The 26,639-nt window shown below is 41.2% G+C and overlaps 1 protein-coding gene across 11 annotated transcripts in view; it reads left to right on the plus strand.

Annotated features, from left to right (window-relative positions):
* Window positions 1-26,639, plus strand: part of ARHGAP32 (Rho GTPase activating protein 32) — a 263,478-nt gene that overhangs the window by 178,200 nt on the left and 58,639 nt on the right. For all 11 annotated transcript variants that reach the window (XM_075521301.1, XM_075521303.1, XM_075521295.1 and 8 more), the window contains 4 exons: window positions 1,230-1,322; window positions 3,021-3,143; window positions 5,390-5,467; window positions 14,995-15,076. In XM_075521301.1, the coding sequence (XP_075377416.1) occupies window positions 1,230-1,322; window positions 3,021-3,143; window positions 5,390-5,467; window positions 14,995-15,076 (376 nt within the window). The remainder of the gene's footprint in view (window positions 1-1,229; window positions 1,323-3,020; window positions 3,144-5,389; window positions 5,468-14,994; window positions 15,077-26,639) is intronic.

The raw sequence follows: 26,639 nt of genomic DNA on the forward strand, positions 1-26,639 counted from the left end.
GAAGGCAAATGTTGCCTGCCCAGGAGATGTGTATCTGAAAAGAGAGATGAGGAAATTGAAGCCATTCCAAGCATTCAAAGAAGAATCCATGCAGGAACGATAAATCAGAATCTGTGTTCTTTCAGTGCTGAGCGGGCGAGGATTGATTGCTTTTGAGCAACACACAATGCCTGAAATCAGTACCCCACTGAAGTCTACAGGGCTTTTGCCATTGAATGTAGGAAGTTGATAATGCAGTCCCATTGCTCATCAGAGAATCTGATTTATTAGTTGCTTTGGTTTAATGCAGGCTATTTCTGAAGAGAATTTAAAGTTTCTAGTCTCTTAAATTCAGTAGAAGCGGCAATATTCAGGATAATGAATTCCTGGGTTTATTTTTTTTAAATTATATATTAGGCATTCCTAGCTCTTACATCTTTATTTGTACAACTGATTTAATATGTACTTTTTAGCATGAGGCTGAAAATCTGCATTATATCTGTAAGCACAGAAGATGTAAAGATGTTGAACAGCTCTACTGCTGTGAAGTGTAATTCTGCAGCTGTGTGGTGTCTCGTACTATACTTTTTATTTTGAACTGACCACATTTGAACAGATGTTTGATGAGAACAATGTTTAAAACAGTCCTGCAAACTCTGGGCTACAATACTGCTTTACAATACTGTCACTGTGAAGCTTTGGAAAGACATCACTAGCTTCTCTTTAATAAAAGCAAGTTTACTATTATAGAAGGGACATTGCTAAGTGTATTTTTAAAACACTCTTTTACTATTTGAAATATTACTCTTTCGCCAAGGGGTCAGTCAGAGTTGCCACATTCTCAAGGGTTTGCAAGTGGGTGTTTTGTTTCGCTAAATGGCTCTCAGATGTGTTTGATGGCCATAATACAAATGATTTGTTTGTATGTGAAATTCATGATGAGAGGAGGGCTTTAGATTTAAGGTATCTTGACAAGGGAAATGATGAAAATCTACGTATCTTATAAAAATAACATTATTGCTTTCACAGGGAGCTGCTTCTTTACGCTTTTTTGTGTGTGTAATGATTGTAACACTGTGTGTAGTTTGCTGTCCTTCTTCAAAGGACAGATTTCCTTTCAACAGGGAATATGTTTCTATAACACTTGCCTATGGCAATGGATAATTTATGGTCTCTCCAAGACTGAAGAAGTCTCTCCAAACTATGGTGTATTAAAAGAAAAACTGTATGTCTGTTTCTTTCTCTTCCAGCTTGTCACCCAGATGCTGATGGCTTACCTGTCACGTCTCTCAGCCATCGCAGGCAACAAGATAAACTGTGGGCCTGCTCTCACATGGATGGAGGTATAGTACTGAGCTCAGGTTGTTCTTTGTTTCCTCTCCTTAGCAGCAGAGCAAGCCACAAATGTGGTCTCCTGTCTTTCCAGAAAGAGGTATAATCCTTCCAGACCTATTGGTGTCACTGAAATACTATCCTAACAGCTTTATTCCCCTGTTACAGGAGTTTAGGTGGCCACAAAAGGTATAGAACAAACAGAATCAGATCCAATGTTAAGAATATAGGAGCTTTTTTCCCCCTGTTGCTTGGATTTTGTCACCCAAAGACATCTCATTCTGCTGATACCCACAAAATAAAAGGAGGTGGCAGTTCTGCTGAAGCAGCAATGGGGTCGATGGACAGCCTGGGAAAGTCCAGTTCATGGCTGAAGTCTCTGAGTAATAGGTTGCAGAAAGCGCATACATTCTTATGCTCCTTTTTGGCAAGGCAATACTGCAAGTGGGGCAAGTTTCTAAAACTATTGGAGCTGTCTCAGTTATGGTGTTTGTCTGCCCTCTTTTTTTTTTTTTTAATTTTTCCTTGCGATAGCTACAGAAACAATATCTGAACAATATCAGCTACAGAAACAATTATCTGCTCCTGTTTGCCATCACTGTTGGTTAAACTGCTCAACAGAGCCTGCGTTGTGCTTGCAGTGGCACTGTTTGTATATTGTGAATTGCAGCTGCAGCTTTGGTTTCTCTATTAATGGTCTTCTACCATCTTAAACAATAGACCTTATTGGGCAACAAGCGCAGGAAAGAATGGGGCTAAGTGATCAAGGCCACCTGCCTGTGTCAGCAGTGCTGTTGCTGATTAGTCTGGGTAGAGATATGTGTGTCTTTCCGTTGCCTGATGGTACTGCTGCACACCAGGAATAGAAACAACTATTATTAGACTGTTGCAATTCATTTTTAAATGGTTGCGATAGGGATTGAGTGCATTTTCCTGCAATTTTCCCTGCTGATATCCTCCTTGCCCTGAAATCCTTTGGGATGAGAAAAATCTTGGAAACCTTCTCAGCACAAAGGGGGGAAGTTATAGAGAAAAATGAAACTGTAGAATTTACAGCAACACAGCGGACCTAGAGATTACAGCAAACCTATTGCACGTGCAATACAGACTAACCTTTCCGATTAACTGAGAGCCTTGCCAAATTTTACACGAGCACAAAAATCTAGGAATTTTGAAAGTAGGCTGATGATTGCAGCAAGGGGTGGGAGCCATGTTTTCTTAAAAAAAGAAATAAAAGGGTGGGAGAAAATTGAAAGCGACACTAGTTTTTTTGGTTTGACAGCATTTCCTCCTTACCTCAGTGCCTCTTCTTGAGCATTAATTCTGCCTTGTAGAGAATTTTTTTAGTCACTTTTGTATTGCCATTTGAAGTACTTCTGGAAAAACAATACGATTTGGTGCTAAAGGGAGGTGTAAATAGTCACTGTCATGTTACTGTTTGTACACAAAGATGCACAAATACAGCATTTTTCCCATTAGTTGGATGGGGACATACGACCTTCTGAAATACTCTTTATGAATTGTTCTTCCTCTTCCTTTCTGCGTGTGCTGTGCCCCACGCTGTCTCTCCATGCTGCTCTCCTCGGGGGGCCCCCAAGCTGTGCTGTCTCTGTGAATCAGCCTGAAGTCTCTGCCATGTACGAGCACCAATACAATGCCTCCGCACTTGTCCTCAGCTGCCTCACAGTCTCCTGTGCTCTTTATTTCAGATTGATAACAAGGGGAATCACCTGCTAGTCCATGAGGAATCATCCATTAACGTTCCTGCTATTGCTGCTGCCCATGTTATTAAGAGATATATTGCTCAAGCAGCAGACGAGCTGTCCTTTGAGGTAAATAATTAAAGGAGCTTACGCTCCTTGTTGTCATATACAGAAGAGTGTAACGTCTCTGTCTCTGTGTGTCTGTGTGTATCAGGAATATATTCAGACACTGTCAGAATGTTTTGTGAGGTGAAGCTTAGAAGATTCAGTTAAATACTGGATTTGCAATGGGTCGGATACAGGGAGGAGTTCAGTCATCTTTAAAATATAGCTTTACTTGGCATTAGTATCTTCTGATTGAACAGATACTGCCAAGTACTTTAGCCTGGTCTCTGAGCAGCAGCAGACCCTGCATCGTCCGTACTGTACAGTGTATTAAAAGTATGTCGTACTGTTCAGGAAGACTGTCCACATATGTGCGTATGTGGACGCAGGCCAATTTAATTATTCATGGGCCAGTTTACACAACCTGTGTTCCTGTTAGCAAGTCCGTGTCTAAAACCATTTTTAAGAGCTTTTGCTCCCATGAACAGTAAAGAACCAGGCTGTCACAGAATTTGGTACTTAAAGGACAGGTGATAATCTAAAACTGTTCTGAAAATCTTACTTGACACAGGGTAGGAGCTGCCGTGGAGCAAAGATCTGGAAGATCAGACCCTGGAAGTCTTTGGATATCTGGCTCTTGTCTGTTCAACCCAGAAAGCAGCGTTTTATGCTCTGATTGTTTATGTGCAGCACTACTATCAATGGAGTATTCACAGTGTTATACAAAAAAGTGTAAAGGAAAACAGTTAGTGCCCGAAGGAGTTTTTGTGATTGCATCCTTAGCATGCAGCGCGGGAAGTAAAAATAATAGTGATAGTCTAGTGCTGCCAGGGTTTTGTTCATATTCAAAATCGAGGCAATTATTGGTGTACACCAAAGAACCGCGCTAATCAGAAAGACATGTGGGTATGTCATCTTCCAAGTTAAAATGCATGCAGTACAGGATGCAGGCTGTTTGTCAGTGTCTCAGTATTAATAAAAGCACTGAGATGGCACTCCCTGCTTGTAAATCTTACAGCTCTGTGCCAGCAGGCTAATTTGGCCTTGCAACTGTCATGCAGTCCAACAAGTTGTTACGAGGCAGAGTATACAAGCGGGGAAACCAAGGCGTGTGTGGCTTTCCAAGTTTATGCAGTGAGAAACCTTGGCAGAACAGAAGTGGAATATTGTTGTGGATCAGTTGTTTTACAGTGTGGATCCACTTGAGTGGATGGGTTGTTTTAGAATGCTGCGTTCTGTTCCCTAACCCAAGCTATCTCTTTATGTTTAGGCTAGTGTTAATTTCTAATAGGCCAAAGTAGGTGACTGGCATTTGCTCCCTAATAGTGAGGAAAATACCTGGCTCCTCTGCTCATTGTGGTGACAGCAGTTTCCTTAATGGAAATTTGCTTTGCTGGTGGTTTGCTATTCCCTTGAGGAAATGGCTTCACTTCCCTGTGTCTCAGTTATCCCTTTCTGAAATGGGGTATGTGTTACCTTCTTTGTAAAGCACTTTGAGATCCATCGGTGTAAAACTTCTGGGAAAAGGTGGGCGTTACTGTTAACAATTTTTGCTATACCCAGCTGCAGTATTTAATTAGGTTCTGCTCTGGCCTATCTCATTTTCTGTTACAGAGGCCACACAGATCTTGATTCCCACCACGCCAAATTTAGTATTGATTATACTGATTTCCTTTTGAACTATTGCAGTATTACGTTTTTTTATGGGAATGAGCAAAGCTTCAGAAAACCTGTTTGGTCTCCTTGGTCATTTTCCTTCCTGTTGCTGTAACACCACACCACCTCTCCTCTGTTCATTTTCTAATTAAGAAAAGCATGTCTTGGTCACTTTGTGAACTACAAAGGGAGCTCTGAACTTTTTGCTGTGAAAGGAAACAAGACAACATGTGTCAATGCCTACATACACATATATAGGGCATGTAGTAAAAATTAGTTCAGCTACTTGAGAATATTTTCCAATGTGTTTCACACCGTCACTGCTCACTTATGTCTGCAGTTTAATCAGAACGCTTCTGTACCCTTTGGCAGAAAGCCTGCTGCTTTTGAGAACTGTTTCCTTATGAACAGCTGTATCCTGTATGTTGTATAATGCAGGAACTCTTCTACCTCACAGTTTGATTTTACAAAGCCAGATGTCTCGAGATTGGCATTGCTGCAGTTGCTCACAAGTCTTACAGTTTTTTGCAGTGCCGAAGAATGCAAGTTACTTGAATTGTGCTTTCCTCCGAGCCACGCTGCGAGCTGTGATTGATGTTGCTCATCTTTTGCAGGTGGGAGACATAGTGTCTGTTATTGATATGCCGCCAAAGGAGCTGACTACGTGGTGGAGAGGCAAACATGGATTTCAGGTAGGCACAAGCATCAGACCCGATAGTACAACTTAAATAAAGGCAGGAGACTCAGCAGCGTGTTTATCGAACTGCTGTGCCGGCACAGGATTACTCATGGATATAAGCAGAGTGTCCCTGCATTGGTGTAAGAGGCCTTCCCTGTTCTCTCTGGAACAGACACGTGGTCTTCATAGGAAGTTACCTCCCTGCCTAACTGTGCGAGTTAGGGATAGCCATGACCCTTTGATCGACAGCTGGCCTGATGTTAGTGGAAGCTTATGTTGCACCCCCTCCAAGGCAGCTGACACTGTTACTCAAATCATCCCATTCCTTCCACTGTCTGAAACTAGATCAGGCAGAACATCGAGGATTCAGAGAAAGCCACTTGATAAGGCACTGCCACTGACTTGGACGAGGCACCCAACTAACCTGTGCTTTCACGTCTGCATTTATTGTGTAGCGTTAATATTACTGGTCTCTGTAAATGTTATCCCAGAGAGATTTAGATTGAATTTGCAAAAGATCCTGAACATACCTTGGAATTAGGTACCAACACTTGCGCGTTGAAATGGCACTTTCCTTCCAAAAGAGTTGTTATTCCCTAGCTTGGATTTTCTCATTAGGAAATTTAATTTAAAAAAAAAAAAAGTCTCTATTTACAAAACAAAACCCAAAAGCTAATGAAGGTTGGGGTAACTTTCTACCTCCCTGTGCTGTAGCGTCTCATGTTTCAGCTCCTTTCAAGTAGGAGGGATTTTCATACTCCAGTTGCTGTCTGTGAGTAGGTAGAATTATGAGTTTGCTCTGGAGAAGGTCAGAATTGACCAGGCACTTGTATATTTTGGCCTGGAAAGTCTTCTCAAAGTACCTCGGATTCTCCCTGACAGACCTTTCTGTGCCAGATCCAGATTGTGGTTCTGCTGTCATTAATACCAGGGCTGTGTGCCATTGGATCTCCAAACACTACAAATCCCATCTGAATGGCGTGTTAGTTATACAATTACTTTCTCTCTGATTAGCCAGAGCACGTGAGATACGGCTTTTGTTGGCTTTATATCAGATGGAGGAATTCAGATAGTATCTCATTTCTAAAATCAGAGCAGCGTGGACATATGATACCTACTCTGAAATGAGAATTGTTTCTAGAGTTGAGACATTGATATTTCTTGAACAAACTTGACCGTTCTTCTAGTTTTGACCTGTGTTATGTCCATGTGGACTTTTGTTCTGATCTTAGAAGCCCTAAAGCTGTGTTTGCTGTACTATCAAAAATTAATGAAATGCTTTAGTACTACTTGGAATGATCAGGCTATGCCGCATTTAACCTCCAAGTGAATCAATAAAACAAAACAAAACTCCTTTGCGATCTGTGCATGAGTGCAGACACTTTGCCCAAACCTGATTGATTACAAGTGTATGGTGTCTCCATGCGGGATGTAGATGCCATTATTCAGTGTGAGCTCCCTGCTTGCCATCAGGCTGGCTGAAATTGTGACTAGATACGAAGAGCATCGCTGGTGATTAAAGACACTAGCAAGGGAGCTCTTTTGCAGTTTGTCACTGCCTTCTGTCTCTCAGATCAGAGCAATCCTATTGTGCTTTCCCAGCATAAAGATATGTTGATGAGCAAACCGCTTGAAAAGGGTTTTGTCTGTATCCGTGCACAGTCAGTGTACTGACACAACAGATCTGAACAGCTGCAGAAATAGAGCACCATATTTTTGCTTAACAGAAAATTAGGGGTGGAATAATCTTGCGTCTTAAATTGTAAGCAAGTCTTTCACAGTGTGAATCAGATCACGGCCACTGAACCACGCTATTGGAAATGCAGCAGCCACAATATATGTTCCAGTAGCTCTCCGGATGTGTTTGCACAAATGCAGAAAATGAAGTTAGTGTGTTTTAAGAAGTTACTGCCTGTCAGCTGAGACAGGGTAACAGACCATCTGTATGCTTTCTGCTCCTGCTGACTGCAGAGTACAGCTAGTTAGCTCAGGGGTGGTTTTCAACAGCTGTATCTCAGCTGACAGGCAGTAATTTCATAAGCTATGCTAACTCAGTTATTACTGCATAAACATATCTCTTCACACAACCATGGATCTGATTTGCAGAGAGGTGCATTTTTCCTGTGAATTGACAGTTTTTGACATTTCTTTGAAATGTACTTATCAGAGCTTTTCGTTTCCATGAAACACCGTCAGCGACCAAGACATGCAAATTCTAGCGTTGTACAAAGAGGGAGAGGGTTTCCTGAACCTGTGTTTCAAGTTTAAGGCCCATAAGCTGTAAGTGTACAGAAAAAGTACATTTCCTGTTGTAATGGAGTTTTTTGACCATACTAACTGCTGCAGTGAGAAGAGAATTCAGAGAAAGGAAATTTCTCCCTGGTGCTGATACACCAGACCTAGAGATGTGTTACAGTTCAGTACAGAAGCGTACTTGATGAATACTTAAAAAGAGTGTATAGGTGAAGAAAGTTGTTACAGTATGTACATGTATAAGTAGTGATGAAGCCGTGCAGCCTTTAAAGCATTCATTATAGGCAAACAATTCTGTTCCCATTTAGGAAAAACAGCCATTGTAAACGTGATGGCAATCTGTTGATCCAGTCATTTTAATTAATAAAATAAATCAACAAAGTCTGTCTTGCCAGATAGTTGTGATTCTGAGAGCAGATAAAAGGAGGAGGTCCAAAGACCAAATGTTTGGATAGTTTGTTCATGCTACTTCTCAGGTTTTTGCTTTGTGCTAGGAAAGGGGCGAGGTTTTATTAAATGGACCACAGCTTACATTGTAAATCATGTCTTGATAGGAGGAGAGCAAGGTTTCGCCAAACGTGGAAAAAAATTACTTTTTGACTTAAAAGAACTTACCTGGGTTTGTGCATTTAAACCAGCTGTGATTTGCGTATGTCTGGGCAGAAGTGCGTTCATTTCTGCAGTCCCCCCATCTATTAGCATGGGGGTCTCTCTCCGTTGTGCAAATGAACAAGAGGCAGGTCTACAGCCGCCAACAGAAGGGCAAACCTGATAAGTTGCAAGTACGTTCAATTTGAACTGCAGCTTTGATGCAGCATGGAAGTCAATTTATTCTTTGTCAGCCAGAGCTATCCTTCAGGAATGAATCACCATTTTTCTTATCCTTCAGATTTCTATGTTACAGTTGCAGGTGCCTTTCTCCCAATACCTAATCTAATGACTGCATTGCGAGACACTTAATCCTATGCGGAACAAAACAACCCAGTAGGCTTCTTATCATTTTCTCTGGTTAAAGTAAAATTATTTTTAAGACATTTTTCCTCAAGCCTTTTTCTTTTCAAATGCCCTTAGTGAGTCACTGCTTTCATTGTAAGATTGTTACCTAAATTACAGCCACCTCCACGTTAACAGCCTTCCAGCCCTCTTTGTTCTCCTCTTCTTTTTCTTCACGCTTTGTCTTTTCAATCAGTAGCTCAGTTTCAGACAGCTGAATCGCTAGGGACAGGCCCTTTTTTGGTGCACAACTGCCTTTTGATGTTCTGAATAATTCTGTCTTTTGGGTATAGTTTCATTAGTTGCACTACTGCACAACAGCAAGCTGCAGGGCTGCTAGCGGTGACACAAAACAACGCACAAGACTGTGCATAACCGGGCTGGACTGGACTTTTTTGGAATGAGCCTGAGCTTGAACTGGTCATGAAACTGCAGGCCCTTGCTTTCACACCATGTTCCATGCTGAACCTGGACACAGGCTTTAAAGACTGAATGGATTTCTCAAAAAGGGACATGTTCTGTCTCGGATGGGTCAGGAATAAAACAGGCTGTTAGTTGAGAGCATTTTTTTTTTCTTGTGCATCATTTTGTAATAACTAACACGTATGTGACGTGAGCATAGGGTACCAGTTAGTAAAAATGGCCTGGGAAGGCAGAGCACATTTTTGTGGCTAGTGTCACTTTGGAAACACCAGTTCTTAAATGAGAAGCGAAAGTTTGATTTCTGGTTCACATGCATTGATTTCGTGCGAGAGGCAGCCATCTGCCCGGTGAATGATAGCACCTGCAAAACAGGCGATGTGCAAGAGCCCAGTGGACATGTCACCAGCGACGTCATTTCTCAGCCAGATGGCCACTTCCATTTGTAGAACAGTGCCGACCGCAGTAACAGATCAGGCAAAATGATGTCTGAACTGATTTGCCACGAGTTTCCTACTCTGCACGCATCCACTCTGCCCTTTTTCTGTAGGCACGTAGCAGAAGTTTGCACGGGCACAGGCACTCGTACGCGTGTGTGCTGGCATTTCCCTCGCCGTCCCCAGCCAGCGAGCACCGTAGGTGTGAACGCATTTCTCGAGCTGAGCAGCGGAGATTTCTCACACCTCGCTGTAGGAGCGTGTGTGACCTTTGGTAATAACGTTCAGCATTCAGCTGCCTGCTAGCTCAGCCGCTCTGGCAGGTGAGAATGTTGAAGGAAGAGCCTTTGACCAGCCTCACCTAGTTTCCCAAAGTCCAGCTGGCATACCAGTCTGGAATGGATAATTAACATCTACCGTCCCACACAGGCATTCTTTTTGTGAACAAAAGAAATTAGAAGAGTTTTGTGGCCAAGATGTTCAGCTCTCTTTTACAAGAGTTTAGGATAAGAGGACTAACAATGCCGTTCCTCCTGTAACTGGTGCCCCTCTGAAATGGGTGAGTACCTTCTGAACAGGGGCTGCACTGGTATGCCAGCTGTACTTTGGGAAACGAGGTGAGGTGCCCTGCTCTCTGCCCTAGCCACTTCTATGTGGTTATTTGGCAAACAGCATGGTGAAAATTCTGCTCATGCAAGCCAAACAAGCAATAAAAGGTTGACGCTAGGTTTTGCTAGCCTATCATGATTTAAAACTAAAAGAGAAAAATTTTTGAAAGAAGTTTAACCCATACTTTAGCCTATGTCAAAACCAAAAAACAATCGAAGTGTCTCAAACAATGATTCATTTGCCATTTATGTTGCTGCTGCTTTCTCATTTGTTTGAATTCCCTCCTCGTACACTGAAAATTATTAGTCACTTTGACTTTTCCCCTTAAAGCCTCATGTATCTTCCAGTTTTAGCAGGCGCTGGCATAGAAGTGGGGGGGGAATACAGTAGCTGTTGCAGAAGTGTTTGCATGCAACAGGAGCCTGTGCTTTCCTCCTTAGGTTAAGGTGTGTAGTTTTTTTTTTTTAACCTTTAGATGACCTTGTATTTATCTAAATATATACTACCCTTGCTATTAATTTTCGTACATTGCCAAATCCTTTAATCCTGGCTCAAGCTCTAATAGTGCCTTGCTACATCTGTTGAGATGAACTCTTGGACTAAACTCATTTATTTATACAAAATCATGGAAAACTTTCAATGGGAGGAAAAGCAGCATCTTTTAAGTGGGTGGGAATGAGGCACAAGTTAGGGGTTATGCCCCTGAAGATGATCTCTTGGGGATCTTGCAAGAAAAGTTAGAATAAATAAGTCAGAAAATGTAAGCCAGCAGAACTATTACCAGTAAGTTAACATCAGAAAGTTTGTCAACACTAGCACAAGCAAAAATTGTCTTTCCCTTAAAAAAATCCATTATAATTGTTGATTGTGAACATGGCAAAAATGATACATTGAGAACAGGTACTGTGTTTTATTTGGGAAAGGTTCTGAGATACCTAGAAGCAGTGACATGACCATCTTGGTTCTTTCATTTCGGGATTCATGTTTAGCATTGTCTGTTGCATCCAGAAACAGGAGAAACATTATATTAACAATCAAAGGCAAACGAGCTTTTGATTACAGTATGGGATTTTGGGTTGGATTTAGATCCACCATTTTTCACTATGATTAATGGAAGGTTGGTGTCCAAGTGCTTCAGGTTTCTTTACACGTCTCGGGCATAGATGTTGTGGGCAATTAAAAAAAGTTCTCAAAGCACTGAGAATGAAAGAAGCTCTCACTTCAGCGGTGGAGTCTCCCAAATGTATCGTTGGTGTGATGGGGCTGAGACTTTCCCTGGATATGTACATTTTTCCTAACTTAAAAATTGTCTCCTGCATCTCTTGCACAGGAAATGTCCAAGAGAGTCTTAGCTACAGGAAAGTATTTAAAAACCATATAATGTATTTTGTTTAAATACCAGTACTTTTTGTGTATGTACCAATCAGCCTGTTTCTCAACTTCTCCTAGCAAAGCAGCATCACTGAGCTATGAGCTGCCTGATGAAGGGCCCCTGTATGTGCTGCTAGTATTTGTGCTGGTTTTCTTGTGCTAATCAGCGTATTTCTATCTATAAACTGCACAGAAATCACCACTACGTTATATAACTCCAGGATATCATCTCCTTGCAAAATCTGCACACCCAAGCTGAGTGAGCGGTTGGGTGAAGCCATACATTATCTTGGTTTTTGGATGGGTTCTTCAGTTCTGTGAGTCACTTGGGCAGAAGTGTAATGCACAGGCCCGTCTCAATCACAGGGAACCATAGATCAGAGAAGATCTACTGATCCATAGTGCTGCTGTCACAAGTTCTGTTCCCGTGCTGTCATGGTCTTAACAAAAAGCATATTCCGAGTCCTTAACATTAAGTATGATGGATTACGGTTTGTCTTCTTACTTGGACAGAACGTCACCTTGATGGATTTTGGGGGTGTGGGAAGGAGAAGTTTTCTGGTATTACTATTAACTATTGCTTTCCTTAGGGAATTTGGAATAGTTTCAAAGTCTGGAGTGTTTACCTGGACACGCCATGCATGACACTGCTACTAAATTGCTTGGGGGGGGGGTTATGGGTGAAAATCAACTTGGAGTAAGAAGGAGTTTTTTTTTTTTCTTCCTTGGAGACAAAAGGGAATTGTGTAAGATGAATAAATAGAGCAGGGACTGTTTGCCAGACTCGCAGCGCTGCCTGCCTTGTGGCTCCAATGGATTTCATAGATGTGCTAACATGACTGGCAGCAGTCCTGGCCCAGCTCTTCTGTTTAGATGAGCTTGGGGCCCATCCGCTGGCTCTTTGCCATGCATTGTTGCAGCACTCGACCAAACTGTGGCTGCCTGAAGTGACTTGATGCTTTCAGCTGTCCGAATCGCATGCCTGACACGGGACAGGAAATCCTGCTTCTGGCTTAGGCAGGGTGTCTCAGAAGGGTGGTGGTGCTTGAATTACATGTCACAGTACAGAAGCTGTGTTGGGTGAGGAGGTAGGATACGAGAGAGAAAAAAGCCTGGAAATACGGACTAAGGATAAAAGTTGCCAAGGGCTCTGGTCCGGCTTGACTTTCACCTGGGACGAGAGTAAGAAGACACCGTGAAGTGGAGAGAAGGTTGGAATGCTGGCAAGTGTAAAAGTCCTTTCTGGACACATCTTAGCCTGAATCCTTAAACAGTGAAAGGGAAATAATTTCACTTCTCCCCATGCTGTCTCACAAATGGAGTTCGTTACCCGGCGTGCAACACCCAATACACATGCAGAGCCGAGATATCAGTTTATTTCAAGTTTTGCGCAGGACCGGGTGCTAGGTGGTAGCTCCACAAAGCTAGCGCGCCGCTCCTTCGTGCAGGTACGGTATTTATACAGTCTAGTTATACATATGCATTAAGTAATTACGCAAAGCGGTTTTCTATTGGTCTACATTTTCTTGTCTCAATCTTAAAGCTACAGTACTACTTTAATATTCTGTGCATGCTCAAAGGTGAGGGGTCTCTGCTTGGGCCGGGGTCGCTGGCTTAAGGAGTGTGATTTGTAGTATTATAATGAGGATAGTTCGTGTAAGGGTGCTCCTTCTCACGCTTCCGCTAGCAGTTTCAGATTGTCCAAACCCATCTTAATTAGCTTCCATATTTCTCCAGGATGCGCTTTACTCCCAAGGACAGTAATTCTTGATTAGACGTTCCACGTTCCAGTATGAATCCCCCTTGTCAACTTTATGTATGTCTCGGCCTCCCGTTATCTTCAGAGCACTCATCACAGCTAAGTGCTTAGGTCAGACCTATCTTCCATACATATTGTATAATGCTGAATTTGATTGACTGCACCCAGGTACGGAACCCTTGGAGTGGCATGTGAATTTCTGCAGGCACACCCTATTTCAACAAAGCATTAAGATCCTCCCCGTACTTTAACCCTTGCGCTGGTTTAGACAGTCTCTCCAGCATTTCTGAGTTAGGGGGGATGCAGGGCAAAACGCGGTGTTTAAGGTCAGTGCAGGAACGCTGCAAATTAGCATTTGAAAGTAATCAGTCACAGGGCCTTGGGCCCTTGGAGATGTCTTCCTTGTGGGTGATGCTGGCAGCAGAGAAGCAGCTGCATTCAGTGGTCGTCAAAATTTTTTGCATAGCACTGCTACCTGGTAGCCCAGGATGGGTCACTGCTTTTGAAGCATCTTCAAATATTTGCTAAGCAGAGTCTTGCCTCTGGGGTTTGTTTCTGGAATATTCTTTCTGTTTCAGCTTGATTAGCAGAGACGCAGATAAACCATAATGGTTAAACAGCTTGTGCAGTACGTTTGCCAGCTGTTCTCTCAAATCAATTCTCAGTAATGGATATGGGGCACTGTTCTCCCTTGTCCTTCGCTGATAGGGAAACTGAGGCGCAATGGTTGCACTGGCTTGTCCGTGTTCAGAAGCAGATACGAGAGTACGCACCAGGAGTTCTGGCTCTTGTTAAGAGATTTTTTTGCTACATCATGCTGTTTCTTCTAAAAATACTTGTGTTTATTTCTAGTCAAATTACTGGGTTCTTACTTACAAATGTAGAGCTCAGTTTGCTCTATGTATATTTTATTAAACCTGTTCTCAGTTCTAAGACCGAATTGAATTCAATTTAACTAAAAACACATTGAACTTTTTTAGCAAGATTTTTAAACACGCTTAATTTGAATGCTTCAGGAGTATCACCTATTACCCACGCTCATCAGATCAAGCACAGGCAGTAAGGCTAGGGCACAGTAGAGAGCTTTGTGCATTCAAAGTGTCTTCTAACTTACCATACGAGAATATGCGTTCTATACAGACATGCAAATATATTGACCCATATTTGATTTCAGTTTTCTAAAGGAATAAAATGTTAAAATACTTGTGAATATAGTATTTTGACAGTGAAAAAAGGTCAAGTGTTGGTGAGATTTAAGTACAGATAATTGAGACGCTAAGAGCAGAAACGTCTTGCTCTCTTCATGGAATTTCATGTTACATACATGCAGCCAGGTGCAGGAAACCCAGCTAAAGTCTTTCTGGCTCTCTCTCGAGTTCCACTTGAGATTTAAGTGTGCGTAGCACACTTGTGCTCTCCCCTCTCTGCTGCAAGTTGAAGTTCTCTGTCCTGTGGACCAAGCTTAGAAAACAGACTTATAACCGTATTTTACAGAACTAATTATTTGGTTTGTAGCATTTTTGGCTGCATCATTTTGAAAAATTATTACTCTTATGCTGGTCGTTTTAGGTTGGATAATGTTATGGAGCATCAGGCAAGCAAAGTTCGAGGAAAATGTTTAACAGTTGCTGGTTTAACAGTTCAGCTCTCAAAACCACTACATTCAATATTCTGCCTCTCTTTCTGTTTTTACTACAGGTTGGATTTTTTCCTAGTGAGTGCGTTGAACTAATTAACGACAAAGTTCCTCAGTCCGTGACCAATTCTGTGCCAAAACCAGGTATGTATATTAAATTTTATGATGCAGTGAAATAAAATGGAGTTACCTTTTGGTGTTCCATGTTTAATATCTCCTTTATACATACCATCTTATACTCTGTGTGTTGATCATCCTTTATACATACCATGTTATCCTTTCTATGTGTTGATCATCCACACATTACCTCTCTCTGAATAGTTGCCACTGTTGAATGTCTTTCATCTGCGGTGTTTTGTAAGCTAGTATCAGTGTCCATCTCCTGCATGATTTGAAAGCTTCTAAGCTTGTAAGAATTTAAGATTCCTTCAGCAATCTGTAACTAGTGATTCCATGCAACATGCCAGTTCTCGGTGTGCAGAGAGTGTTGTATGTTAGGTTTTTTTCATACAGAACGTATAGGCGACCCAAAAATGTTTATGCTGACTTAGATGGAATAGATTAATTAGGTACTGGAAGCTTCTTTCTGTTTGGGGATTGATGGAGAAAGTCAGATATAACAGAACTTGGAATCCTAATTGCTTCTGCTCTGGGTAGATGACTCCATCTACTTCCTACTGCCTCTGGACAGTTTTGTGTTGTATAAAATACAGGCAAATTAATACCAAGCTCTGCTGATGAAAGGAAAAATAAATAGAAAATGAGATCTTGGATCTGATTCTACCGTCATCCTAGTATACGCTGGAAGTGATTGCAGTTAGATGTGCTCACGTAACTGAGATCTCTGCAGAATTTACTGGTGGTGAACCTTTTGTTTTATTCTTCCTTTTTTTTTTTTTTAATCTATATATTTTTATATATATAAGATAGATCTGTATCTCTTTTGTATCAAGAGAAGCAGGTTGAAATTGCTTTCTTAAAACGTTATGCAGCCGCCAAATTGAGTTGGAAAGCTGGTTAACTGGTGTTCTTTTTGTCTATTTTCTCTATTTTAATGATGTTCCTTATCTTATAAGATTGCTGACTTGATAGTTTAAAACAAATAGATGTGATTCAAAAGTTTGACTTTTACTAAGGGAAGTGCATTTTATCAGATCTTGTGTTACAGCTGGGAACTCTCAGTTCAGTGGTAAAAAGTGATGAACACCCTAAGCTATCCGTGCGCTGCATTAATCTGCGTGCTTCAAAGAGCTGACGGTTTAGGGAAATAGTTTTCTCAGCCGTTGGTATCTCCAGCCTTTGTTATTCCTGGGAACATGCAAATGTATTTGCTAGAATCAGTGTCACAGAGATCACTAGCAATTCAAAGCGCTGCAGCAGGTGGGCATTCCATAAATCCAGTATCTGCCTTTTGTTGTTTGAAGCTGATCTCTAAATACTGTGATCAGTCACTTCTCTGTACTCTATCAGCTAAAGCACGTAGACAAGGGCAACTTCAAGTCCAAATACAGGCCAGGCTGATAGATACAATCATAAGCGAGTGTTTATTATTAAATATGGCTCAGGCAATTAAATGTCATGAGCTGCTAGTGAGTAGTTTCTTGCTATGCTTTAATGGGAGATAATGAAGCAGCATAGATTAATAGATTCTGTTTGGCTTTAACAACACACTAGGGGGTGGATTTCCTCTTTCAGTCCTGGGAAATGTTTGTTATAAGGTTGATACCGAAAGCCCAAGTCCTATTAAAAGTAATAAGTTGAAGGATATTGCCAAGTCACGAGGCTGTCCCTGCTGACCTTCCCTGATAGTTGTTCTAGGCGTACAACTGAAGGCAAAAGACTACTCCAGAAGAACACTGATGAGCTTTCAGATGTAAAGATTGCTACAGCGAATGTGGCAGCTGTTTCTGTAATCCTTCCCTGCCCTTCCTTTGCCCACAGAATTTATGATACCATTTCTTTGCAGCATTATGCTTTCTATTTTTTCCACCTTGGGAAGGAACAGTACTTGTATGGTGGAGGCAGAAGTCTGGAAGACTCTTCCTCGGTTGCTACCGAAGTTGTGACTTGGCGGGAGCTAGAAGGACTCAGGGAGGAGTTTCCCATAGTTAAGGCATGTCGACTGTGATGTTGGAGAACTCGAGGAACCTATCAGCCTGGAGGAAAAAAATGATGTGTGAAGTACAGAAGGGGTGAGAAGATGAAGGGGGAGGAAGGAGTTTCAGTTTCCTGGGCTGGGTTACCGCACAGCTGCACCAGCTGAATGCCTTGTCAGCACAGCGCAGGAAGGTGGCACAGGAGCAGAAATGAGTTGCTGGAGCACCCTGGGTGGCTTGAGTAGCACTGCTGCGAAATGTGAAATTGGATCTTGCCAAGTGGTTCCTCCGGAGCCTCGCTAGGAATTGCATTGCTGGCATAAAGCAGAAGAGCTTGCATTTTCCTCGCCCATATTCCGTGCGTTAGGTGTATTCTAATCTATGGCTTAAACATATAGGGTATTTCTCATACACTTAAATACCCACAACAATTAATTTTCTCCCTTTCCCTATATTTGAAACATCAGATTGGCTTTTCCCAAGGAATAGAGACTTTTCTAAAAGGAACTACTTGGAGCTTTTGTCCTTACTCGACATTAGCAGAGTATTTCATTGAGAATTAATGTGAAGTTTTAGATTTGGGCTTGATAAGACATACTTATCAACATGCAAACTTTATTTTCTTCAATCAAAATATGATGTGTAGAGCATCTAGGACATCTTGTATCTGCAGCATAAAGCTCTTTCCCATGAAGGAATATACAAACATAGAACTCCTTGTGTTGTTTAATTGTCCATAGATTTGGCTGGGTTGAGTAATCTAATGAAAAGCAGATGGAAAGCAAAGAACTTCCTGCCCTGCGTTTTTATTATTATTTATAATTAGAGGGTTTGATTTGCAGAAGTGATGGGGACAGCATTTTAATAGAACCATAAAATATTGCAATGGTCTATAATGCAGTACAAATAATGACTGCAGTTCAAATGAAAATGAAACACAGGGAATGGGAGAGGAGGGTTGGGTTTCAGTGCAAACTCTGCTTTTAGAAACAATATTTTCTTTGACCGTGGAAGTACATGCTTACACCAGTGATAATGCAGCCAGTGCCCGAGATAAATGGGAAAAAAAAAAAAAAAAAAAGGATCATACAGGAAAACTGTCCATTGTATTAAATTCTGAAAATTCAAAGTAATAAGAAAGAATATTGGTTTTGCCTTGAGTCACCTCTGAAATGTATTTGACAATGAAGTTTGGATGGGCAAAGCTATCATATCCCAAAATACTGCTGGGGTAGGGATGCTTGCAGAGGTGTGTATATGTGTGTGTGTGCATGCGTGCGCACACAAGCTGTCACCTGAAAATTAAAGTCCGTTTCATTATCTCTTAACAAAATTGTTTAATGTTTTCCTTTTTCAAACTTTGTACACGTGAGGAAGTCATACAAGGAGAAGAAGGGGTGCTCAGGAGGTCTTGGAAGTGACCTGTTGAGTGGTATTTTCCCTTCAGTGTTGTACTAAGCCCGTGCCCCGGTTTTTTCATGTTCAGTGCTGTAAGAAAATGCCTTTTATTTCAGGTGGGATGCAAACTGATATCCTGACTGTTTCTATTTATTTAAAAAACACTATGAAGATCCAGAAGGTAGTGCAGGCTCACCAATTCCCCATTTTCTTGAGCACTTGCCTTTTTTCTAAATTCTTCCTGCATTCTTACTCAGATACAATACTCTAATGATAAATTCTTAGCCTAAGTTATTATATTGAATTGATATATAATATTTCATAGCTAATCCCATTTACTGACAATTTAGCTGAAATTCAGTACTACAATAGATGGAATCAGCTCGTATTTATAAAGATTTTTAAAGAGATACAGAATGAAAGGTTGCATTTGAATTTCAGATACTCGGTGCGAAGTGAATCTTTTAAATATTCATTGCGCTGCTTAGAAGAAAGAAAGCTAATAGCCGTGTTGTTGTTGCCTTCTAAGTGAACATTTGGGAATTGCCTGTAGATTGTGGCTGTGTTTACTCTTCTCATTCACTTCTGTTCGTCTCTGGTTGGTCTTTTCTGGGAACAGCGCGTGTACGTGTGCCTGTGTGTTCGTATTGTCCCCACTCATCATTTTGGCGTAGTTAACAGTCACAGGCAGCATGTCTCGGCTATCTGTTTCAGTCCGTTCTTTCTCATAACTCTGGATATTTGTAGCTTAACCATATTTAAGATCACATATCACGCTTCACCTCATACGTGTCTCTTGCTAACAAGTGGCATCTTGCTGTCTGCCGAGTCCTTACTGCGGTGTGCCTTGGCATGAGAATTTGTTTGAAGGTTTCTAAACATGGTTGCTGCTGGGGAGCATCTGGTTTCAGTGGGGAAACAAAGAATAAAGATGCAGTTTGCAGTGGGACAGTTAGAGCTTAAACGAAGAAATGGGGGATAAGAAGGTAATGTTTCCCTTTCTTTTTTTCAAAACAATTAGCATTTTAAAACTGCGGGGGTCATTCTCACCAGTTCCTCAGTCTTGCTTAGGATGAAAGAATGAACAACCCCAGCAGCTCTGCCCAGCTTTATGGAGGATTTTTCAAATTCCTGTCTCATCCATTCATTTAATTTAGATTTAACAGGTAAATCTTATGATATGCAACTAAGGACAAATTAAAGGGTACTTGTTAGTATTACGAGCTGTTGTAAATGAGTAATTTTTTTTTTAAACATAAATAACAGATTAATTTGGGTCAACACGCCAAATACAGATAATCCACTGAACTTCAGGAGGATTGAAATGTAGGTCTGGATCAGGCAACAGACTGTTCCGACCTCCTGAAGACTCCGGTACAGCCCTGAATGAATTAATTTCAACTGCAAGAATGCAAACTGAGTTACATTCATTGGGTTAGAGCTATTGCAATCATAACACTCTTAGGAGGTCATGTCTGGTTTGAAACAGGCTAGTTGCTAATTCCTGGACAAAAAAGATTGTGGGTTTGTTGGTTGGTTTTTTTTCCAAATAAAAATAAAATCAGGAAGAATAAGGTGCAAATAGAACTTACATTCTGCAAATGCCTGGATTGAACAGCCATTTGACATTGAGGAGTGCATAATGTCTTAATTAGTGTTTTTATAAGGAAAATATGGAAAGATAAAATGTATGTAATTAGTACCAGTCTTGTTAATCTTATGTAAACAAACCAGTTGTTTGGCGTTCAACATGCAACTGTCTCATTAAAGCTAAATTAAATGACAATTTTATTGAGCCAAGACAGGTATCCATTTCCAGCATGGAAGCAGACAGGGAATAAACATACTAACACGCTCAGAGTCGCCAAATAGAGCTCTTGATGCAGAAGACAGAAAATGTGCTTTCAGTATTGACAGACCTAAGGACCAATCCTTCAAGAAATCATGTTCTCTTAGCTCCTGTGGAGCTCAGGCAGAGCCGTGAGCGGACAAAGATTTCAGGATGGAAGGTCAACAACGTGAGTGTAAAAACAACTTCTTTAGGAGACTTGCACACGTCTCTGAAATGTGCTGCAGATATTTCTCCAAGGCTCTGAAAGCCACCGTGATTCAGCCCAGTGGGCTGGGTGTTCAAACGGAGACCTCGGCAGGACAATGCCAGCTTGCTTAAATCCCAGATTTGAGCTGGTCTGATCTGTGGGGAAGTCATTTCCCGGACGTTGTGTTTTCTGTCTTCCATCCAAAAAAAAAAAAAAAAAGCTAACACTTGGGGCTTGAGGCAGCAAAAGCTAAGTCCCTGCCTTCTCTGCAATTAAAGATTTTCAGGAAGAACACCTCCTGTCAATAGGAAAACATAGCTCCAAGACAATTTTTTTTTCTTTTTGCATAGAATGAAAAATAAATAAAGCAGTTGTCTGCTTTAGCACCATTAGAAATGGAAGAAAGCTAAATGTGTAAGGAACCAATTTACGCAAAATGTAAATTTACAAATCTGGGAGTTGTTTTCTTTTGTAAGTGGTTGGTATTGTCCATCTATATAAAGAAATGTTACATCTTCCAGCCCTGTTTCTGACTCAACAAAGTACTTAAACATGGGCTTAACCATAAACACATGCTTAGCAGACATTGGAAGTAATGCGAACAAATCCTGTGCTTCGCTGCGTTGCTCAGCAGGGATGGGCCTTGTGCTAAAAGTTCAAACATGCAAAATGTTTGGGGTTTTTTTTGAGCTGGGACACACTGGGTGGGGAATTCGTAGATCCTAATGAATTTCCAAAGTGTTTAGGGCATAAAGCACCAAACAACTTGAAGGATTGGGTCTGTGGTCGTATTTTGCGCTGTGTATAGCCTAGCTGAGCTTTATATGAAATTAACCCATTTTCAATGGGTGCATGTTTTAACCAACTTCTTTTTGTTTGTTTGTTTTCTTTTTTTAATTATACCTTCCCAGTCTCCCCTGCCCACGGAGCCCGTCCAGCGTCCTGGAGCTACTTCCCCCCTTGTACGTTTTCATTTATTCCTTTTTTCTTCTTTCACTCTTTCTCTCTCTGTCTCTGTGTCTCTCTCTTTCCTTCTTCTGTACATGCAAGTCAGTAGCACTGATGCTTTGAAGGATGTTCAGGGAAACCAAACCAAACCTTTAGTCTAACGTGCCTTTTTAAAAGCTCTTTGGACGTAAAACAATACAGCAGGGAAACAAAGAAACTGATTATAACTCTTTTCTGTTGGAGATGATAGAATCATTTTGAATCAATAAAACCGCAACTGAAAGAAATTAAGTGCCAGGCAACCAAATACGAGTGTCAGTTTGAAAGAAAGAGAAGTAAAAACGGGTGACGGAGAGGAATTAAACATGGCTCTGAGAGTTTGTTAGAGCTTGAAAATCTTCAGAAGCAAAGATTCCCTTTTTTTTTTTTTTTAAAAGATCAGAAAATGCTGTTGGTGCTTTGCATCTCACAGTGCCCAAAGCGAAACCGTCAAGTTCTGTGGGAGTGGCTTGCTTATCCAGAGAGTCCCGCTTCATGTTGCCATGGTCTTTTTTAGATCCTGCTAGTGCTAATCTAAACCTCATAGCAATAACCTAGCGTCGGTGAAATTGGAGACTGTTTCCATAGATTTAACATTTTTTACAGTAAAGGTCTCATTTACACATACCGACTCCCCCCTGGGATGTTGTTTGGAGTTCATAAATCAGTCTTAAAACTGGATATGCAAACACTGTAGACAGATATATGTAACAAAATATATAATACGTGTATATATATCCACGTATATATATGCTTTCCCCATGCACATACATGCTTCCAGCCTGTTGGCATAGAGACTGTGTGCTGATACCCTTGTAACATGGGAAACAGGCATGTGGTTCCTATTCACGATACTTCCTCCAGGAGAAGAATGTTATTTGACAGCAAACTTCTTGTTTCTGGTGTGAAGACTCAGCTTTCTGAGCACCTTCCTGAGCCTGTGCCAACCTTATCAAATGCTCTCCAGACAGAAAGGTAGAGACTTCAGAGAGGAAAGGGAGAACAAGGTTTTTATTTCAGATACGATCACGGAGAGCACATGTGGTGAGGCTTCTTCCACTGCACATATCCAAACCAACAACAAGAGACAGGGAATATTTAAACTGGGGGAGAGTTTTTAAGAATTAGGGCAAAATTTATTGCCGTGACTGGCTATATCCACTGATAAATATCTTAAGCTACCAAAATCTTCTTAAGCTACCAAAATCTAATACCTTCTTAAGCTACCAAAATCTTCTTAAGCTACCAAAAAGTTTGGGAGGAGTCAGAATAGTGAATGCTCGTAAGATCCAAGGCGTTTCCTTTGGACATACAGGTATGGAGAAAATATTCTTCTTAGTTTTTTCCTCTTTTATAGTCAAGTTCCGTGAATCCATGAGCCCTTCGAAGAGCCATTCCTGCTAACGATCAGTAGCAGTTAACTTCAGATAAGAAAGGCAGGGCTGGGCTTTTTGCCCTTTTTAGCATGAATGCAAAGAACGGCCAGATTTCTGGTTACTCAATGCGACCAGGAAGGTTAGAGTTCAGAGTCACTCTCCTTTTTAAGCTGTTTGTGAGAAGGAAGAGCTCAACACTAGAGCAGCTCTAATATTTCTGCTCAAAGGTATAAGGCTTATTAGTGGTTCTGCTTGTTTTTCATGTGAAATTAATGTCTTTTGACAGCCATGTCCCTTTGTGAGTCATGTAATTGCAACAGAGACTAGAAACTTGGCTATGGCTGCGCACGCCACTAGAGAGATCGTGTGCCATATCCCTCACATGCCTGAGCACTCCTCTGCGGTCTGCACTGGCGGTTCTTGTTTCTAATATTTCTGTGTACCAAAGATCATGGCTGCACGTCTTCTGTTCCTAGTCATTTAGGAAGATACTTTATGTATTTTTAAAGTGTGGAAGCTTTGAGGTCCTGTTCAGACTTTGCTGGTGTTAGGGGGAAGTTACTTTCTGGGCTCACGAAGCGGTTTTTAGACACTGAAGTTTGTTTTTGGCCCTCCGTTTCCCCAGATAAAACGAGCTGAGATTTGAATAGGGAGGCAAGGGCTGAAATATGTTTTTGAAACTGGGACAGAGTGCCTCTGAAAATGAGCTCTAAACCTTTAGTCTCCCAACCATACCAAAGATCATTACTGTGCAAGTTGCAGCTATGTTTAAAATCACTAGCGTTTGCCAGCCTACACTGAGATCTATTTTATATAATTTTTTAAACTCTTTTTACAGTGAAAGCTCTGTTTACGGTGATATGTGTACGTAATATGTGTGTTTGCACTGGAATTGAGAATTAGACTGCATACGCTGTGGTCACACCTGAGCCAGCTTTAAGCCCAGTTGCTCAGGTACCGGTAGCATCCCCTTTCATCCTCAGCAGCTCAAGTTTTCTGGGGATTTGGGTGTTTACTCAGCTTATTTCGTCTCACCTCATCTTTTTTTGCTATTCATCCTGTGAGCTTGGCATATCACTTCACTTAGACTTCTTTTTGCACATAGACATTGCTAGTTAAGAATACTTCAGGTCTAGAACGTGCCAGAGAAGCAACACCTTAGAATGCATAACGCTGAAATCTGGATTTCTCTACCACTGTTTCTCTAATTGCTGTCTCTACACGTGAAATCGTTAGTCTCCTGCAGTTTGTTCCAGGAGATAATTTAACTTTGTCCTTTCTCTTGCCTTCTGTCTGTCCCTCTGCTCTCTTCCCACCTGACCTTAATTATGTGCAGATTTGGAGATGGATAGTGTAAAGCCAGGTTCTGCATATGTTACAGAGGCTCTGAACCAGTCCCAGCTGAGCTCAGGTAGAGCCCGTTATGTACAATTAGTCTCTCAGTGTGCTAACCAAGTCTAATACTGTACGTGATAGCAATAACCATTTACTAACACCTTAGGTTTGGTTACAGAAGCTAGATGTAGTTGAAATAGTTTGTTTTTCTTTTTTTTTGTTTGTTTTGTTTTGTTTTAATATCTGATGGCTAGAAAAGCCAATGCCTCATTCTAAGAATCTGCCTTCTCACAGGCAAATTTTCTGCAAGTGATTTCATTCAAGTCAGTGAGTCCAAATCTTAAGAGTACTGCTTAACAAGACTGGGTCTTGCAGCATGAATGCTCTGCAGTATCAGTGGCTACGTGGCTATTAGTCTGTGTGTCATAAATTAGCTGCTTTTTTTTTTTTCCCCGACTGCTGAATTTCTAAATATAAAGTGTTCTTCTTTTCCCAGGCTTTCAATTTGTGCCTCAGAAAGATATACCCAAAGAGTGTGCCAAACCCTATTTGACCATGTTCTGGAGGAAAGAACTTGCTTGAATAAGAGAGAAAAGAAATGTGGTTAAATACTATAGTTTTATGGCAACGTAAATGACCCTAATGTGTACCCAGTTGCACAGTGATAGCAGAAAACAACCGTGTTGTGTTGTCATTGTCATGACAACGTTGCTATAGCTTTTCAGAACATTAGGTAAAATTGAAGTGTTCCAGTGGAACTAAGGAACTGAGATATGTCTCTGGTACATTTTATGTACTTAAACAATTTGATTGACAGTTATTCAGCGGTATTTGATAACAGACATTTCAATTTTGTTTTGTTGTGTTAAATCGTATCTGGACTTTTGTTTTCCTGGATCTCCTAAGTGCTTTGAAAGAAAAATGTAAGTGGAATTTTAGCAGAGACTGAGTAGCAAACTGTGTAAGTTTTGCTTTCCAGCAGGCTGGATCAGGGCTTTACAGTGAGGCAGGCAACATGTCATATTTCTTGCAAAGTGTTCAGACAACATGTTGTCCTCTTACATCCCTCTGTTTCGTCTAGTCCCTTTGTATTGAGGTTGAAATGAATTTGCAGGATAACCGTACCTTTCATAGAGTTCATCCCGATCTATTCTTTGGGTAAAATGAATAGGTTAATGGCTGTTTGATCCTGAAGTGATGCTAATAAATGCGGCCAGCCAGAGCTCACTTGGGTCCTGCTGTCCACAGCGCTGGTATTATGTTTCAGTTTATTAAGGAGGCTAATGTTTGTGGCTTAATGGTTAAGGAGGCTAATTCAGTGATTTTAAGCGCTTGGCAAGTGGCAGGCATCTTTTCTAATTGTATTTCAACTGATTGCAAATCTTCTTGTGGCTGCCTATGCTCTGCCTCTGCTGAAATCCTTGTCTGTATTTCCACTGTTACCTTCTAAAGTCACCTGAGGCAGATTTATATTTTAACTAGGCTTTAAGGCTTTATTTTACTCCTGTAGTAAGTGTTGTATGCTTCCTTAAAAAAAAAAAAAAAAAGACCTTTTTTTAGCAGTATTATTTTGCTGGTAGTTTGCATCTCGGATACGTTAGGAATGCCAAACTTTGTCTTCCATAATTATGTTGCATTGCTTGCTTTCAGTGCAGTGAATTCTGATAAAGTGCTTATTTAATCTGAATTGCTCCAGTAATTGCCCGTTTTTAGGAGAAAGGGATTTATTGCCGTGACTGCCCAGGGCTGCGCACAGCTAGAAGACATGCTATTGCAGTAGTTAGTCTTTTTAGATCTTTAAATTCATGTACAGAATTGAAGTACAAATCAAAACTGCAGCAGTGTTTTCCTGTTAGTTTTTCATTTCCTGGGAGTCTTCCTTGCTCTTCGTACTTGTTTCAAGTGATTCTTCCCCCTTCTTTTTTTCCTTCCCATGTTTTGGCAGAAATAGAAGGGGACGAGAACTGTGGGCTGATCTGTGGAAATGCTGCTATATACGGGATTCATCTGGTCTCCTATGAAAATCACACCATAAAATCTGTGATTCTGCCGGAAAGTATGAGTTGGAGAGAACAGCTCCCTAGAGCCCGTGTGCTAGGAACAGATATTGACAGAAACTCTAAATTATAGATTCTGTGTCCGTTGGGCGAGTATGCACGGGTGTGCATGAGCATCCCAACAGCAGCAACGTGGGTCCTGCCCTGGGTACTAAAGTGTCTCTCTTCAGCCATGTCTGGGGGAATGAATTTGGCTAAACTCGAATTTTGCTTCAGCAAGCCGAGCAGCATCGAGCCGTGGGTTTTGGTTTGCTTTTTCAGCAGTAGTTGAGGAGAAGGAACCAGGCAGGTCTCTGTATCCGGGCCCGCTGCTCCAACGCTCCCTTCCCCGTAGGGGCACAGCAGCCCCCGTGGCTCTCCCCGCAGCCAGCCATTGGGGCACAGCGTTGCCAGTACCATTTGTACAGCTGAAGCTGTGA

Source organism: Mycteria americana, chromosome 19, assembly GCF_035582795.1.
Source record: "Mycteria americana isolate JAX WOST 10 ecotype Jacksonville Zoo and Gardens chromosome 19, USCA_MyAme_1.0, whole genome shotgun sequence".
Taxonomy (NCBI): Eukaryota; Metazoa; Chordata; class Aves; order Ciconiiformes; family Ciconiidae; genus Mycteria; species Mycteria americana.